General features: G+C 39.3%; 1 protein-coding gene across 1 annotated transcript in view; it reads right to left on the bottom strand.

Moving 5' to 3' along the window:
* The window catches only part of CEP290 (centrosomal protein 290), a 104,176-nt gene that overhangs the window by 78,767 nt on the left and 11,175 nt on the right, over positions 1-14,234 (bottom strand). The window contains exons 7-12 of the mRNA XM_067559846.1: positions 4,743-4,796; positions 3,360-3,512; positions 2,708-2,890; positions 2,144-2,233; positions 1,934-2,056; positions 68-191 (exon numbers count right to left, since the gene is read on the bottom strand). Of these exons, the coding sequence (XP_067415947.1) occupies positions 68-191; positions 1,934-2,056; positions 2,144-2,233; positions 2,708-2,890; positions 3,360-3,512; positions 4,743-4,796 (727 nt within the window). The remainder of the gene's footprint in view (positions 1-67; positions 192-1,933; positions 2,057-2,143; positions 2,234-2,707; positions 2,891-3,359; positions 3,513-4,742; positions 4,797-14,234) is intronic.

The following is a 14,234-nucleotide window of genomic DNA, read 5'->3' as shown; positions in this document are numbered from 1 at the left end:
GAAAACAATGTAAAATTTAAAAAAATGCACATTATAAGTACTGACATAAATCTTTCAATAAAAATACCTTTATCTTTTTTGAGTTCATTTTTCAAATCCTCAATAATCAATGTATTTTTTTCCATTTCTTTCGTATATTGTTCAACTTGATCAGTGAGCAACCTGATCTGACTGTCTCGTTCTTGCACCCCCTGCAAAAATGCAATTATTTTAAAAGTAATTAACATTTAATCAACTGCTAACACAGAGTAACTTACTACTTTGAAAAGATAGAAAATGAAGAGATGTAAAACAGCTAATACCAAAAAAGTCGGAAAGAAACAATTAAAGAAACAATACTTACAACATAAAGTTCAGATATTGTCTAGAAGTTGGGTATATAAAGGCAAAGCAGTAAAAATAAAGGAAAAATAGTCAAAAATAAAATATACAATTAATACAAGCTTGTTAAAATAATACTTAAAGCAATACCTTTTAAATACATATTTATAGAGCTATTTTGAGATATATATCAACTTCAATGAAACAATGTGCAAATTAAAGCTAAGCATGTGCATATTGGCAAGATTGGGGTCTTTCTTGCACCTTCCTCATAAGCATCCGGTGTTGGCTACTGACAGAGACCGAATTCTGGACTAGACGGACCACTGGCTTATAGGGAAATTTCTGTGTTCCTGGTTGCACGTCTTTCAAATGATTAGGATTAGTGAAAATTTGATTGGGATTTCTCAAAGTTCGAGTTTTAAAAAATAAAAATATACTTTGTACAATCGGTATACTATATAGCATATGTACCATACAGTAGCAGTGTATCTTGTAGCAGGGGGACCAAAACTGGACACAATACTCGAAGTGTGGCCTCACCACTGTCAAATAAAGGGGAATAATCACTTCCCTCAATCTGCTGGCAATGCTCCTACATATGTTACAGTATGCTACGTATGTAGGAGCATATGTTACAGTGGTAGCAGATGACAGAACAAGGAGCAATGTTCTCAAGTTGCAGTGGGGGAGGTCTAGGTTGGATATTAGGAAAAACTTTTTCACTAGGAGAGTGGTGAAGCTCTGGAATGGGTTACCTAAGGAGTGGTGGAATCTCCATCCTAAGAGGTTTCTAAGGCCCGGCTTGACAAAGCCCTGTCTGGGATGAGTTAATTGGGGTTGGTCCTGCTTTGAGCATGGGGGTTGGACAAGATGATCTCTTGAGGTCCCTTCCAATCCTAATATTCTATGATTCTATAAAAAACTTTGCAGAAACAAAAGTTCAATCTTTGGCAGAAATCAAACCAGCCACATTTCAGCTGAAAGGTAAGAGATTGACACAGTTACATAAGGTTTTACAATTCCTTATTTCTGATGTAAATAATTTTCTACAGCATAAGTGAAAGGACACCGAATTTGTGTGGAACAGACATAATTTTGGGACTAAAATGAGGGACACTTGAAAGGAGGTAAGCCTCTGCAAAGGTCTGAAACATAGACTCTGCACTGCCAAATGACATAGTGTTTGACACATGGATTGTACTTGCAGTTACTTAAAACAGAGATTAAGTATTCCTTGGCTGACAGATGTCTGAGGGTGCGGAAGGTAAATATATAACAACAATTTTATTAATTGCTGCAGGCTGTGTGGCACCAAATAAGTAGGGGCAGGTGACGGAATGGTTCCAGTACAAATATTTTGACTAGATAAATATAAAAGACAGTAAGAGAACCAGTCACCAAGAATTCAACTCCTGGGCATGTAGAGTAAGATCTTCTTGGCCTAGTACATTGGGCTGATCTGTTCCCCAATTAACTCAGTCTACCTTACAGCCATCAAATATGGACTTCTGGTGCTTGTGAACCACAGAAAGGTATATAAATATTTGGCTAGTAGTGTGCTTAGTGAATAATAATAATATATACACATGTATATTTGCATATACAGTACCTGCTGGAGTGCCATAACATTGTTTTTGTCTGCATCAAGTTGGGCCATTTTCAGTTTCTCTCTCAAGTTAAACAACATCTGCTGATATTCTATGATTTCATCATCTTTAGAAGCCAAGATTTTCTGCAAGGAACATAAGCAAAATAATAAGGAGAGACACCTCAAATAATTCCTATAGGTAACTTGCAATCAGAAACTATTATAAAGTACCTTCCATTCTTCAACTTTTGCATTTACAGCTGCCATGAGGGGGTCATCTTCTTCATTCTTTGCTTTAAGTTGATCTGTTAGTTCTTGTATCTGTAAATTGCCACTTTGATTAACTTCATAAAATTTTACACATTATTATATTATTATTATACACATTATTTTACACATTATTATTATTATTATATTATATTATATTACACACACACAAATACATCTGTAATTATACTTATTACATTAATGCTATAGCAGTAATACAAACGTGCTATAGTTAGAGGTATGCTAATATTTTATTTGAAGCCTTTTTTCTATGATTTATAATCAAGTTCTTAATATTTGTGCTGGGTTATAAGTTAGCTCTCTAGTCAAAAATTTTTTTTAAAGAAAGTAGTGTTTTTTCTTATTTGGAGTTGGATGAAATACGCTGAACAGTTTTTCTCTGCTAGAAAGAAAGCTGCATTTTTAAAACACTAAAAATATTGTATCTCAGGTTTAAAACAAATTGACACTATGCAGCATTGTCCAGAAAATTACATATCCTTCAATAATGGACAAAATATTTATTACCTGAAACTTATGCTGTTCCTGTTCCTTTCTTAATTGGTCCATAACAATATCAGACTGCTGTACAATAAGCTTCATTTTGTTATACTCATCAGTCATCTTCTCCATTTCCTGCACTGATTCTTCCAAGTTCTTCCTCATTTCCTGGTTTTGAGCTTCTAATTTCTCATTAGTTTCAGTCAAACTCTACAAAGTTAAAGAAAAAGTTACTTTTAAAAATATATGTGTTGGTAGTTTAAATATTTCATCAATATGTAACTGTTGTACTAAATTTAGGGTGTGGAAGGTTTAGAGGATTAGTAATGGGATACAGTTTTTCACTTCCAGGTGACCACTTCAAATCCAGCCCAGTCTGTTAGGCACTGAAAGATTATGCCAAATGACAACTTTTCAGTAGCTGATATAAACTGATTTTGTTGTCTCAGTCCAATTCAAAGTGGAGAGGTGTCCATGTCTAAAACCAACCAGCACAATTAAAGCCCTTGCTGGCAAGGAACTTAAAAACACACTGAAAGAGCAAATATAGGAAAATTAGCACTGCTAGGGGCCATGATTTTGGAATTCCAAAGCCAGAATCTTTCAACAGTACTAAATTCCCTTAACAGATTTATTCTAAATCGTTTTACTAAATTGATTAAGTATCTATAAACTTTACCTGAATTTCATCCAGATACTGGACAAGCTCAAAGTTCTTTTTGGATAATTGAGATCTGTAATCAGAATCATCTCCTCTTCGTGACATATGCATTTCCTTTTGTGAATCTATTTGTCTCTGGTAGTCAATTACATCCTGGCGAAGTTGTTCATTCTGCATATAAAGAAGCCCCAATATAAAAAATTAGTAAAGATTAGAGGTTGAAAAAACTATTTTTCTAGAAAGCTACCACACACAGTTAAGATGGTAAAAGCTCACTCAAATTCCTACAATATGCGTTTGAATACCTTGGATCCTCACCTTTTTCTTTATTCGTTTTTTCTCCAATTTAAAAAGGACAGAACAGAGTAAGAAGAAAGGAGATGAAAAGCAACACAGAATTAGAAATAATACCTTTTTCAAAAAATAAGATTTAAGCATAAAGAGATTTTTTTAAAAATGAAGAGCTTTATATACATTAACAAAGAAAAATGGAACCCTATACTAGAAATTAAAAGACTACCAGGCACGTTGCTTCTAAACTTAAATAGGTAAAACTCACTAGTTTTGACATGGAAGGGAAAAAATTGCTTCGAAAACCTCAATCCCACTGACAGTTCATGATCTGGAAATTTCTCAGCAGATAGAAAAAATACCAGAAATTGAAAAGGTTTGTAAGATTCTTTTGAATGTCCTTTAAAACTTGCTCTAAAAGTCATCCAAGTGGAATTTCACACAGCCAGTAAACAGGAATATAGAATACCACAATCAGTGACATTAGAAAGGAGCAGTGCAGTTATGGTAGTGTTGGAAGAAGTGCAGCTTGGTAGCAGTGGCCTGAAAGAGGACCTAATTGAAGGACAAGTATTAGGAAAAAAGAGGGGGAAAAAATGCAAAATTCCCAGATACAAGGAAATAAAAGTGTCCAGTTGCCTAAAATGCCCTATGAGTATCACTGAGTAATCCACTCCGACAGATCAGTCTAGCCATTATTTTACTTCATTTTGACATCTGAAATAATGTAGTATATTTAAATAATAAATTATTTTGTATTATGACAACAAAATAGTTTTTATTATTTCATATTTTTATTACAGCAGAGCTCAGAGGCTCAGTCAAAATAATGGCCCAATTGTGTTATGGGCTATGCAAATTCAAAGATAGATACAGTTCCTACCCTCAAAGAGCCAAGTTTCACCAAACATCTGCTTCTTTTAAAGGAGATTCTTAAAATCTGGTTACTTAGAACTTAAAACTTCACATTCCCCTCATTCCAGTACCTGAGAGATGTGCCAAAATAAAATTAGAGTGCCATGCCAAAAATTAAAGAGAAACATACATGAAGTAGATTAGGTCAGCCCACTAATTCAATTGGTTTTGTATGAATAACACTTTACTACTAACCTCTCTTCTTAACTTGCTGTTTTCATTTTCTGCATCCTCATTTATAAGAGCAAGCTAGAATGACAGGAATAACTTCTTTATATATATATTTTAAACAGCTTAACTGTCATACGATTATGGACTCTCAGAGCCAAGTTCTACCTTTAGATACACACTGGAGAAGTGAATAGGAGATACCTCATTTGGCCTTTAATTTAGAATTCCTCAGGAGAGTAAGAGATGCTGACACAAACCACTCATCTACATATGGACTTAAGGCCATCTAAAACTCAATTTGATTTTCTACAATTAAAATGTATACAGTGCTTTTACAATTTTAAAGCACTGCAAATACCTTAACCATCACAGTACCCTGTAAGATAGGTGATATTATTATCCCCATTATATATATGGAGAAACAGACACACAGATTAAAGGTCACAAAGTGAATCAGTGGCAAAGCTAGTATTATAATTGAGTTCTCAAATCCCACACCATGCGTGTTCCCCTAATTCACACTAGCTCTCATATAAAGCTTTGTTAAGATAACAATATAAAAACGTATGACAATCAGAAAACCAAGAGATAACGCAAGTGATTCTACACCAGTTCATTTGTTGTCACCACCTATTACAAAAAATTTAACTTCATACACAGATAAACCAGAATAATTGTGTGCTTTGGCCCCATTTCATCAGCACTATTCACTTCAGAGACCATTCTCAGAACACTCTATTAGTAAATGATGCACTAGAATCTTATGATAGTTTTAGAGATGCTAGATTGAGAAATTTCTTACCTGATTATTTTCTCTCTATTAGCAGCTTCTCTCCAAATTCATTACTCATGAGGTAATGCCCTCCACCTGTGGAATTCACAGGTGGTCCAATGTTGTTGCAGAAGGCTTGAGGGCTAAACTTCACCCTTCAGTTCAGGCCACCAGAAGAGTTCTTACACAGTCATAGAACCATTCAGCAAACAATTATTAGCATTAAGGCAACTTGAAACGTTGTATTAAATTAACCTTGGGACAATATATGTCTAAGTCTTCCTTTAGAGAAAATTTTCAATTATATTTTGGTGAATTACCAAACTATCAGCGTGGATGAAATTCAGAGAGAAGCTGCTAACAGAAAAAAATTATCAAGAAAGAAATTTCTCATTCTGTTGCACACCTTCTCACCTCATTCATTGCTCATGGGAAGTAGCAAGCAGTGAATCCCAGAAGTAGGGAGGGAAAGGAGAAGAAGTTTAATTATTATAGTAGAATAATATGCAGAAATGAAAGATCCTCCCATACAAAGCAAAAACTTTATAGGCTAAGGAATTATGTGGGAACCAATTCAATGGCATCTTCCTGCCACAGGATGTCTTCTGCAGAGGAATGAAAACTTACTTAGCAAATCTTCCTGACATGAGGTTCATACGCTTTTCCCCCAGAGCCCTTGGGGACTTCTGTGAATAGTTTCCAATATGCCTAACATGCCAACTGGTGCAGGATTTTTACATCTTGCCTGCACTAACCTCGAGCCCTTGGTGTTTGGATAGAATAAGATGAACCAGCTACAATTAACATATGTACTCCACATGCTGGAGCTATATTTTTAGAGCTCTAGGAATGCCCATTTGTGCCATAAACTTCCAAGGGTTCAAACAAAATGATGGAAGAACTATTTCCATCCGGAAACCTTTCTGTTCAAGGTAAGTTCCTCTCACCACAATTTCCCAGGTTTCTGGAGCTATAAAAATAAGCTTTTCCTTATGACAAACGTGGTGTGGTTCTTGTACAGATATGGGAATTAATTCCAAAACTTGCCTTTCAGAGGCAGTGGTGATGAGAAAGACCGGGCACAGGCATGTCGAATTTGTCATTGTGATTAAACCTGGTACCTGATGCTCAGATGGAGTTTATAAAATGTCATTATGGCTGAAAATAGGACTCCAACCAAACCTCCTGGAGAAACTCTAGTGTGGCTAAAATCACCAGAACTTTAGGATTATTATAATATTTGTAACACAATAACATCTAGAGGTCAAGACCCTATTGTGTTGGGCACTGTGCAAACACTACCCCAAAGAGCTTTCTGTTTCCCCTAACACCAGAAACATAAATTTGACCAAGTCAATTAATTAAATATTCTGGTTGAGTTCTGCCTGGATACCAAACTGTATTACAGGTTAATGGAGAATCCATATTGAACTACACTTCTCTTCTGATACCCAGGCTGTTAAGTACAGATGTTTCCAGTCTGAATGAAGGAGTCCATGCTTCAAGAGGTCTGGTTTTTTCTGCAGATACATGAGGTCTTTGGCTGTCTTGCATGTCTAAAGTTTTTTTTTGACAACATGCTGACAAGAAGAATCAGAAAGAAGGCCTTAAATCAGTTTAAACTCAGGCTATTTGTTCAGAAGTCCTTTTTTTATCTGTTGGTCTCTGAAGAATCCAATTTGAACTAATAAAATGGAGCACTAGAAGAAAGATCATAACTCCCCCTTTTCTTCTTTTATGTATCCTTTATGTGGACTCTTGAAACGTAGCAGATTCCTCACTACCCAGGACATTATTTCTATTGCCATGGAGAAGCTTCAAGCTCTGGTTACTCCTTAGTTTTGGAAGGGATGTAAACAAACACTCATGCCTCAATCATAAACAAACTCTTAAGGGAAAGCAGGAGGTGACTTCTTCTGAGAGTACAATAATTGCCCACTATGTGGTTTCATGCACTTTGTACTGGTGCAGCTGGTACTGGTTGCCTCATAGACAGGATACTGGACTTGATGGACCACTGGTTCAAACTCCTATGGCCATGTATGTAATGTAATGTTTAAGATACACCCTAATAGAAGTGTCAAAATAAACTAAAAGGATTTATTATTAGATTTTGGAAATCTTGTATGCTTGCTTCCATAGTAAATATGCAAGGGTCCAGAGTGAAAATCAAGTTGGCTTTCAGCATGTTGTTTGCACTTACTGTTACAATTCAGGGAAACTGCACCTCTATTTCCCCCACCGTGGGGAGGTATCGAGGATACCCACTCCAGAATCTTGACTCCTCAGCCGTCACCTCTCTTGGGCAGAGACCAGTGTCTCTCTCCTTCCTGGCCAGGATTTTTTCCAGGCTGCACAGTTTCCTGACTACACTGTGATATCCCTAGCAAGCCCGGTTGCCTAAACAGACCAGTGGCTGTGCTTTGCTATCTCTCCAAAGGCTTATGGACCATGTGATAGCCAGAAGTCATAAGTTACCTATAAGCAAGCACATTTATTCTTAAGGAGACAGTATTAGAGATATTACAAATATTAAAATTATAGAAGTTCATATATGCATGCAAAAAGCTTATCAGCAGTCACCCTTCAGTTTTGGGGGCCTCAGTAAGCCAAAGTCATTATGACGCTTCCCAGAAAGGATGAAAGGCCCTTGGGACAAAAGGTCCTATCCCCTTGCTGAATCAGAAAGACAACCTTAAGTCACTTTAAACTCGAGCTATTTGTTCAGAAATCCTTTTTTTTTGTCTGTTGGTCTCTGAAGAATCCAGTTTGACCTAGCATATGCAAGCCTCTCCAGATGGTGGAACTTCTAGGGAAGTGTTACAACCTGAGTGAATTTGCCTAATCACCTCACACTGCTCGGAGTTCCTGGAGAAGCTGTGGTCACCCTCCCCGCATGAAATTATATACAATCCCTTGCCCCCAATAATACATACACTTAATACCATGATGTCTTTCAAGGATATTGCAGGAAATTGCCATATCTGTCACACTTAGCTGCCAACAAAAGGGCAGTTGGATGTCATCTGAGAATGACATCTAATTTTGCACTGCATAAAGTGCATTTTTTATGTTCTCAGGAGGATTTTCAGCAAATGTATTTTGAGAAAACCTACTCAGGGTATGAAGCTGATGCATGGCACCAGCAGTCCTAGTCACTGGAGATATCTGGCTATTGATGATCTCTCAAGAAGTGACTGATGCAATGATGTTTGCAAGTCTTCACCATTATGGTAAAATTACAGCCAGAGACATGTCTGTTTTGACCCATTGGTGACCAATTCTCTGCACTGGATTAAAAGAATCTTCCTGATTATGAACTGGTGGCTATGAATCCTTTCCAGCAGCTGTTCATTTATGAAAGGGTCCATTTCTCTGGACAGGGCACTGACTAGCATGTTATCTATGAATGGGCATATGTGAGTAATGTGCCCCCTGTGCCTTGCTGAGGCTACGGCTACACAGATGGCGGCAAAGTCGCCGCTGTCAGATCGATTTCTCTGGATCGACTGAGCAGGTCACTTCAGTGAAGACCCACTCAGTCGATCCAGAAATTGACATGCTAAGACCACCGTCACAAGTGGCGCAGTGCAGTGAAGATGGCACGCAGAAGAGAAGCAGAGAAGTCAATGGAAGTTACACACTTTTTTGCATAGCTTGCGTAACTCCCGTCGACTGCCGCCAAATCTCAAAGGTAAGTGTAGATAGGGTCTGAGAATACTACCAGTCACTTAAGATTCTGCGTGCAGAGGGTGGCTCAGAAGGAAGAGTCTTGCACAGGAACTGGGAACGCTTGTAAACAAACACTTTTTGTCTTTGTCATTATGATAGAGTATACAAATCCCACACTGGGTTGGAGTGGGTAAGGGACATTATTGGGCCTAGGTAGGCCCTCCTCCCCAACCCTGCAGAGCATGCTCTGGAGAGCATGCAGAGTCCCTGCAGAGCATGCTCAACTGCAGAGAGATTGAAAAGGGCGCAACCCAGCTCAGAAGAGGAAAGGAGGACACACCTATCCGGAAGGCTCCTGACAAAGGCACCAGAAAAGCCTCCCTGAGGGAAGTGCTAAGCCCAATTAGCACTGACAGTTTGATTACCTTTTCTTTTTCACCTTATCTGGGACTAAAAGCTGTGAGAGAAAAGCAGCAGTAAGAAGCAACACAGGGAGCGTAACTCAGGAGGCACTTTTGGGGGCCAGATACTGTTGACTCTCCTAGGGCCCTGGGTCAGAGCCCATTGGAGGGGGTGCACCCGGGTTCTCCTACCACTGCCCTCACTACAGAAAGGACTCGAGATACGTGTACTCTTCACTGCACCTCTGAGTAAAAGAGAACCAGGACTGAAAGACTGACCCATGGGGGAACGGGAGGGGAACTGGGGGCAGAGGGAGAAGGGGGGGCACTTGGTGAGCTAACTGCTCAGTTACCTAATGAAACAAGGGTTATTATAGTCATGCTGAAATTAGCTATGCTGAAAATGTTGTTGCTTTGGAGGAAAACTTATCTAGGTTTCCTTGGTGTTGGTAGCAAGCAACAGATTGCTATGCTGGCTTTCACAGTGAGTGTTGAGGCCTCTTTGCAAACTCAGCTAATAATTTCTCTGTTTCCCAAAATAGCTCCTAATCTGCAGGTTTGCATTCACAAGATAGCCATCTAGGATAAATGATGGTGATTCGTGGATGTAACATGGCTTCCTTTTGATCACCAAGTTAAAATCCACTGCTTGTCACAAATCATATCTAGAGTTTGACCAAGACAGAACCTGAGATGTTTTACTCCAAGGAAGAATCATACCCCTAGACCATGAGCCATTCATTTGCCATAGGCTTTCCTTGTAAAATATATGAAAAACCTTTAGTCTGAAAGGCAATAGCTGAGAGCTTTTAAATTGCTACGCAATGTGTCATCACTCTTATGGTTATGGCAGTGTTCTCAAACTTTTTGTATTGGTGACCCCTTTTATACAGCAAACCTCTAAGTTTGACCCCTCTTATAAATTAAAAACATTTTTTTATATTTAATACTATTTTAAATGCTACATTTGTAAACCTATCGTTTTAAATGTATTTATCTTTTCTCACCGCTTTTAAATAAAGGCTAAAACCCGTTCTTCTCGAAATATTGTTAGAAGCCAAAAAGTTATTTTTTTAAATAGTTACTGTTAAGTAGAATTTCATTTTAATACTTGGAAGAAATGAATCGTCATAAGGAGCAAGAAAATCAGTGAGATGGATGATGCTGTTTATTTGACATAAGAAGTTTGATTCTTGATGTTGTGTTATAAAGGGCACATCTGATGTCATCCTTTACATCAAGCCATTTTTGGGATTTCATCCTTATTGTGAGAAGGCTAGAGAATCCACTCTTGCATTTGTAGGTAGTGGGAAACAGCAGAAGGACTCTCAGAGCCATTTGGGCAACAAAAATGATTAGGGGGCTGGAGCACAGGACTTATGAGGAGAGGATGAGGGAACTGGGCTTGTTTAGTCTGCAAAAGAGAAGAATGAGCGGGGATTTGATAGCAGCCTTTAACTACCTGAAAGGGGGTTCCAGGGAGGATGGGGCTAGGCTGTTCTCGGTGGTGGCAGATGACAGAATAAGGAGCAACGGTCTCAAGTTGCAGGGCGTGAGGTCTAGGTTGGACATTAGGAAAATGTTTTTTACTAGGAGGGTGGTGAAGCACTGGAATGGGTTACCTAGGGAGGTGGTGGAATCTCCATCCTTAGAGGTTTTTAAGCTGAGGCTTGACAAAGCCCTGGTTGGGATGATATAGCTGAGGTTAGTCCTGCTTTGAGCAGGGGGTTGGACTAGATGACCTCCCGAGGTCCCTTCCTACTCTAATATTCTATGATTCTATGATTCTATTTCAGATACCAGTAGGTATTCACTTGCCACTGAACACTAGAATTGGGTTGGAGGCAGCTGTGTGAATTTTGCTTTCACTTCATCATCATTTATCATGTTGATAAACTGTTCCTGTGCATGAATATCCTCAGTAAGTAACTGCTCAGAAGTACTGAAAGGGCTTTTAATCAGGGAACGAAGTGCTTCTGGTAGCACTGGGAAGTAGTGCGAGAACTCTTTGTGAAGGGCTTTTAGATGTTCACTGACAGCTGACTTGAAAACACTTGAGAAAAGTGACGGAAACATGCTGTATTTGTCTACATCCAATTTACTGCACCACACATCCAACTTCATCTGGAAGGCTCTGATTTTATTAGTCAGGTCTATTAATGTTGAAGGTTTTATCTGAAGTAACAGATTGAGGCCATTAAGGCTATCAAAGATATTGACTAAGTATGCCAAGCAGAGAAGCCATGTCTTGTCAATGAACTTTCTGTTCGGTTCATTTCTCTTTTTGCAGGAAAAACTCTGCCATCTCTTCATGAAGTATAAAAATGTGCTTTAATATGCATTAACATATCATACAAACATTATCAATTCTGTGCAGTTAGTAACCTCAAGAGTTTCATCAAGTTGCAGGCTGAACATACTGAAAGCAAAATGTTTAATTTCATGCACAACTTATTTGATATTTTCAGACCTCTCAGATAACCTATGTTTCACAATATCATTCGACATAGAAAGCATATTAATTTTTCTGGTAGTATCATTGCCAAGCATAAGTGACAATATCTTTGCACACTGGCAGAACAAGCTCCTCTCCTATTGTATTCAGCTACTTGACACGGGCAATTCTTAGCGACACAACATAAGAGGCCTCCACAACTAAGGAAGTTTATTGTCGGAAACTTCCATCTGCATCAAGCCTGGACTTCTCTGTTGCTTCTTCTCTGCATTTGAAAAAATCCACGTTTTGATTTTTATGCTCAGGATGTCTAGTTTCAAGATGTCGCTGCTGTTTGCACTGTTTCATCGATTCAACGGACAAAATTTCACAGCAAATGATGAAGGCGGTTTTTCAATATCAGAGGTAACAATGCTGATAAAACCGTGTTTAATGTAAGATTCAAGAGACTCTTGCTTCTTAGTGGTTTTAGCAATAGAGATGGCCATTATTTTCAGGAGAAAGTATGCACCTGTGTGTCTGACTGTTAAATTATAAATTACCTTTTATTTGCCAATCTCAGTGTTCTGATTGGTCTGCTGTTTAATGCAGCTCTTCAGCTGCTGGACTACCAAGCCTCCTAATATTGTTTCAGTTCCATGGCCAGTCTTAGGGAAAATGGCACCCTGGACAAACTTCTATTTTGGCATCCTTTCTTTGGAGAGGGAATGGGGCTGAGGATGGAGCCGGGCTATCGGCCTCACTCATGGTGGAGCTCCCGCCCTCAGCCCTGCATACAGCTGACAGCTCATGACCCTCACATAATAACCTCGTGATGCCCTGAGGAGTTGAAAACCCTGGTGTATGAGGTCTTTTGGAAGAAGTCCCCTTCTAACTAGGTTTTTGACTGGCAAGGCTCTTGCTGCACCAACTTTAAGTTCCTAACATTTATGAAATTTCTGTTTTATATTAACATTTTAGTTTAACATTTGGTTTAATCCGGAATTCTCATTTGGATCTTTTGATGCCTTCATATGGGGGAAATCAATGGGAAAACATGTATCTAATAATGCTTGAAAGGGGAGATACTTTATTAACATTAATGAATTCTTTGAAAGCCACTGACATTTCGCCTTCAAAACACCCTGGAGACTTTTGTTTAGTATGTCTGTGATATACTTGTGGTATTTCTTTCCCTGACTGTTTACAGGGGGAAGGTAGTACACTGTTCATCCTGGCATGGGGACCACACAACCGAGGAGTGGTACTTGTACACATAACTCAAATATGTAAGTAGCTTGCTGAATGTCCCCAGGAGCTTAAGGGTAAGTCTACACAACCCGCTGCAGGGAGCCTCACAGCCTAGGTTGACAGATCCAGGCTCGCACTATCACACTAAAAATAGCTGTGCAGATGTTGTGGCTCAGGCTGGAGCTAGGGCTCTGAAGCCTAGGGAGCAGGCTGCCCAAGCTTTAGCCCAAGCCACAACTATAAAGCGCTATCTACACCGCTATTTTTAGTGTAGTAGTGCAAGCCTGAGGCTGTTGACCCAGGTTGGGAGGCTTGCTGCTACCGGTTCTGTAGACATGCCCTGAAAAGCTGCCTGACTACTTCTCCATGCTGGCTAGCACTCAAGTAAGTATTGTAGGAGCAACCCTGTACCACTCAAGGGTTTTACTCAGTAAATCAGGATCATTTTGAGCATTAGAAGGCATTTCTCACTTACCCCTTGGTAATTCTATGAAGGTGCATCTTCATGAGGAGTGCAATCCTCCTGTGCCTCTGTTCTAGTCACTGACTGCCTGAAGTGCTCCTAATATGGAACCAGCCCGTGGAGGGGTGAGGTAAGGAGTGGAGAGGGATAGGCAAGCCCATCCCTGCCTTTCAGTCCAAGCCCCTTTCCTGGGCAGAGCAAGTGTTTACGGCTGATGATCAGAAGGCACAATTCCCATTCCAAAACTGCCTGAAATCTGTGCTCCTTTCCCTGGCACTGCAATGGTCCTTGGGCTGAAAGCCAGACACGCACAATTCTCATTAGGCTACAGCCTGAGGTAAGGGCTGCACAGGAAGAACAGGCTTCCCTGCAGGCCCAGACATGCTGCAGGGTGGGACAGGGATGGTGACAAGATACAGAGCACAGTGAGAGCCTCTGTGTATAGGAAAAACCCGGAAAACACTCATAGACTCTAAGGTCAGAAGGGACCCATATGATCATCTAGTCTGACCTCCTGCACAGC

The sequence above is a fragment of the Emydura macquarii genome, unplaced genomic scaffold (assembly GCF_026122565.2).
Source record: "Emydura macquarii macquarii isolate MOO-44397 ecotype Brisbane River unplaced genomic scaffold, CSIRO-AGI_Emac_v2 contig_2205, whole genome shotgun sequence".
Lineage (NCBI taxonomy): Eukaryota > Metazoa > Chordata > Testudines > Chelidae > Emydura > Emydura macquarii.
This window is presented reverse-complemented; position numbering and strand designations above follow the sequence as displayed.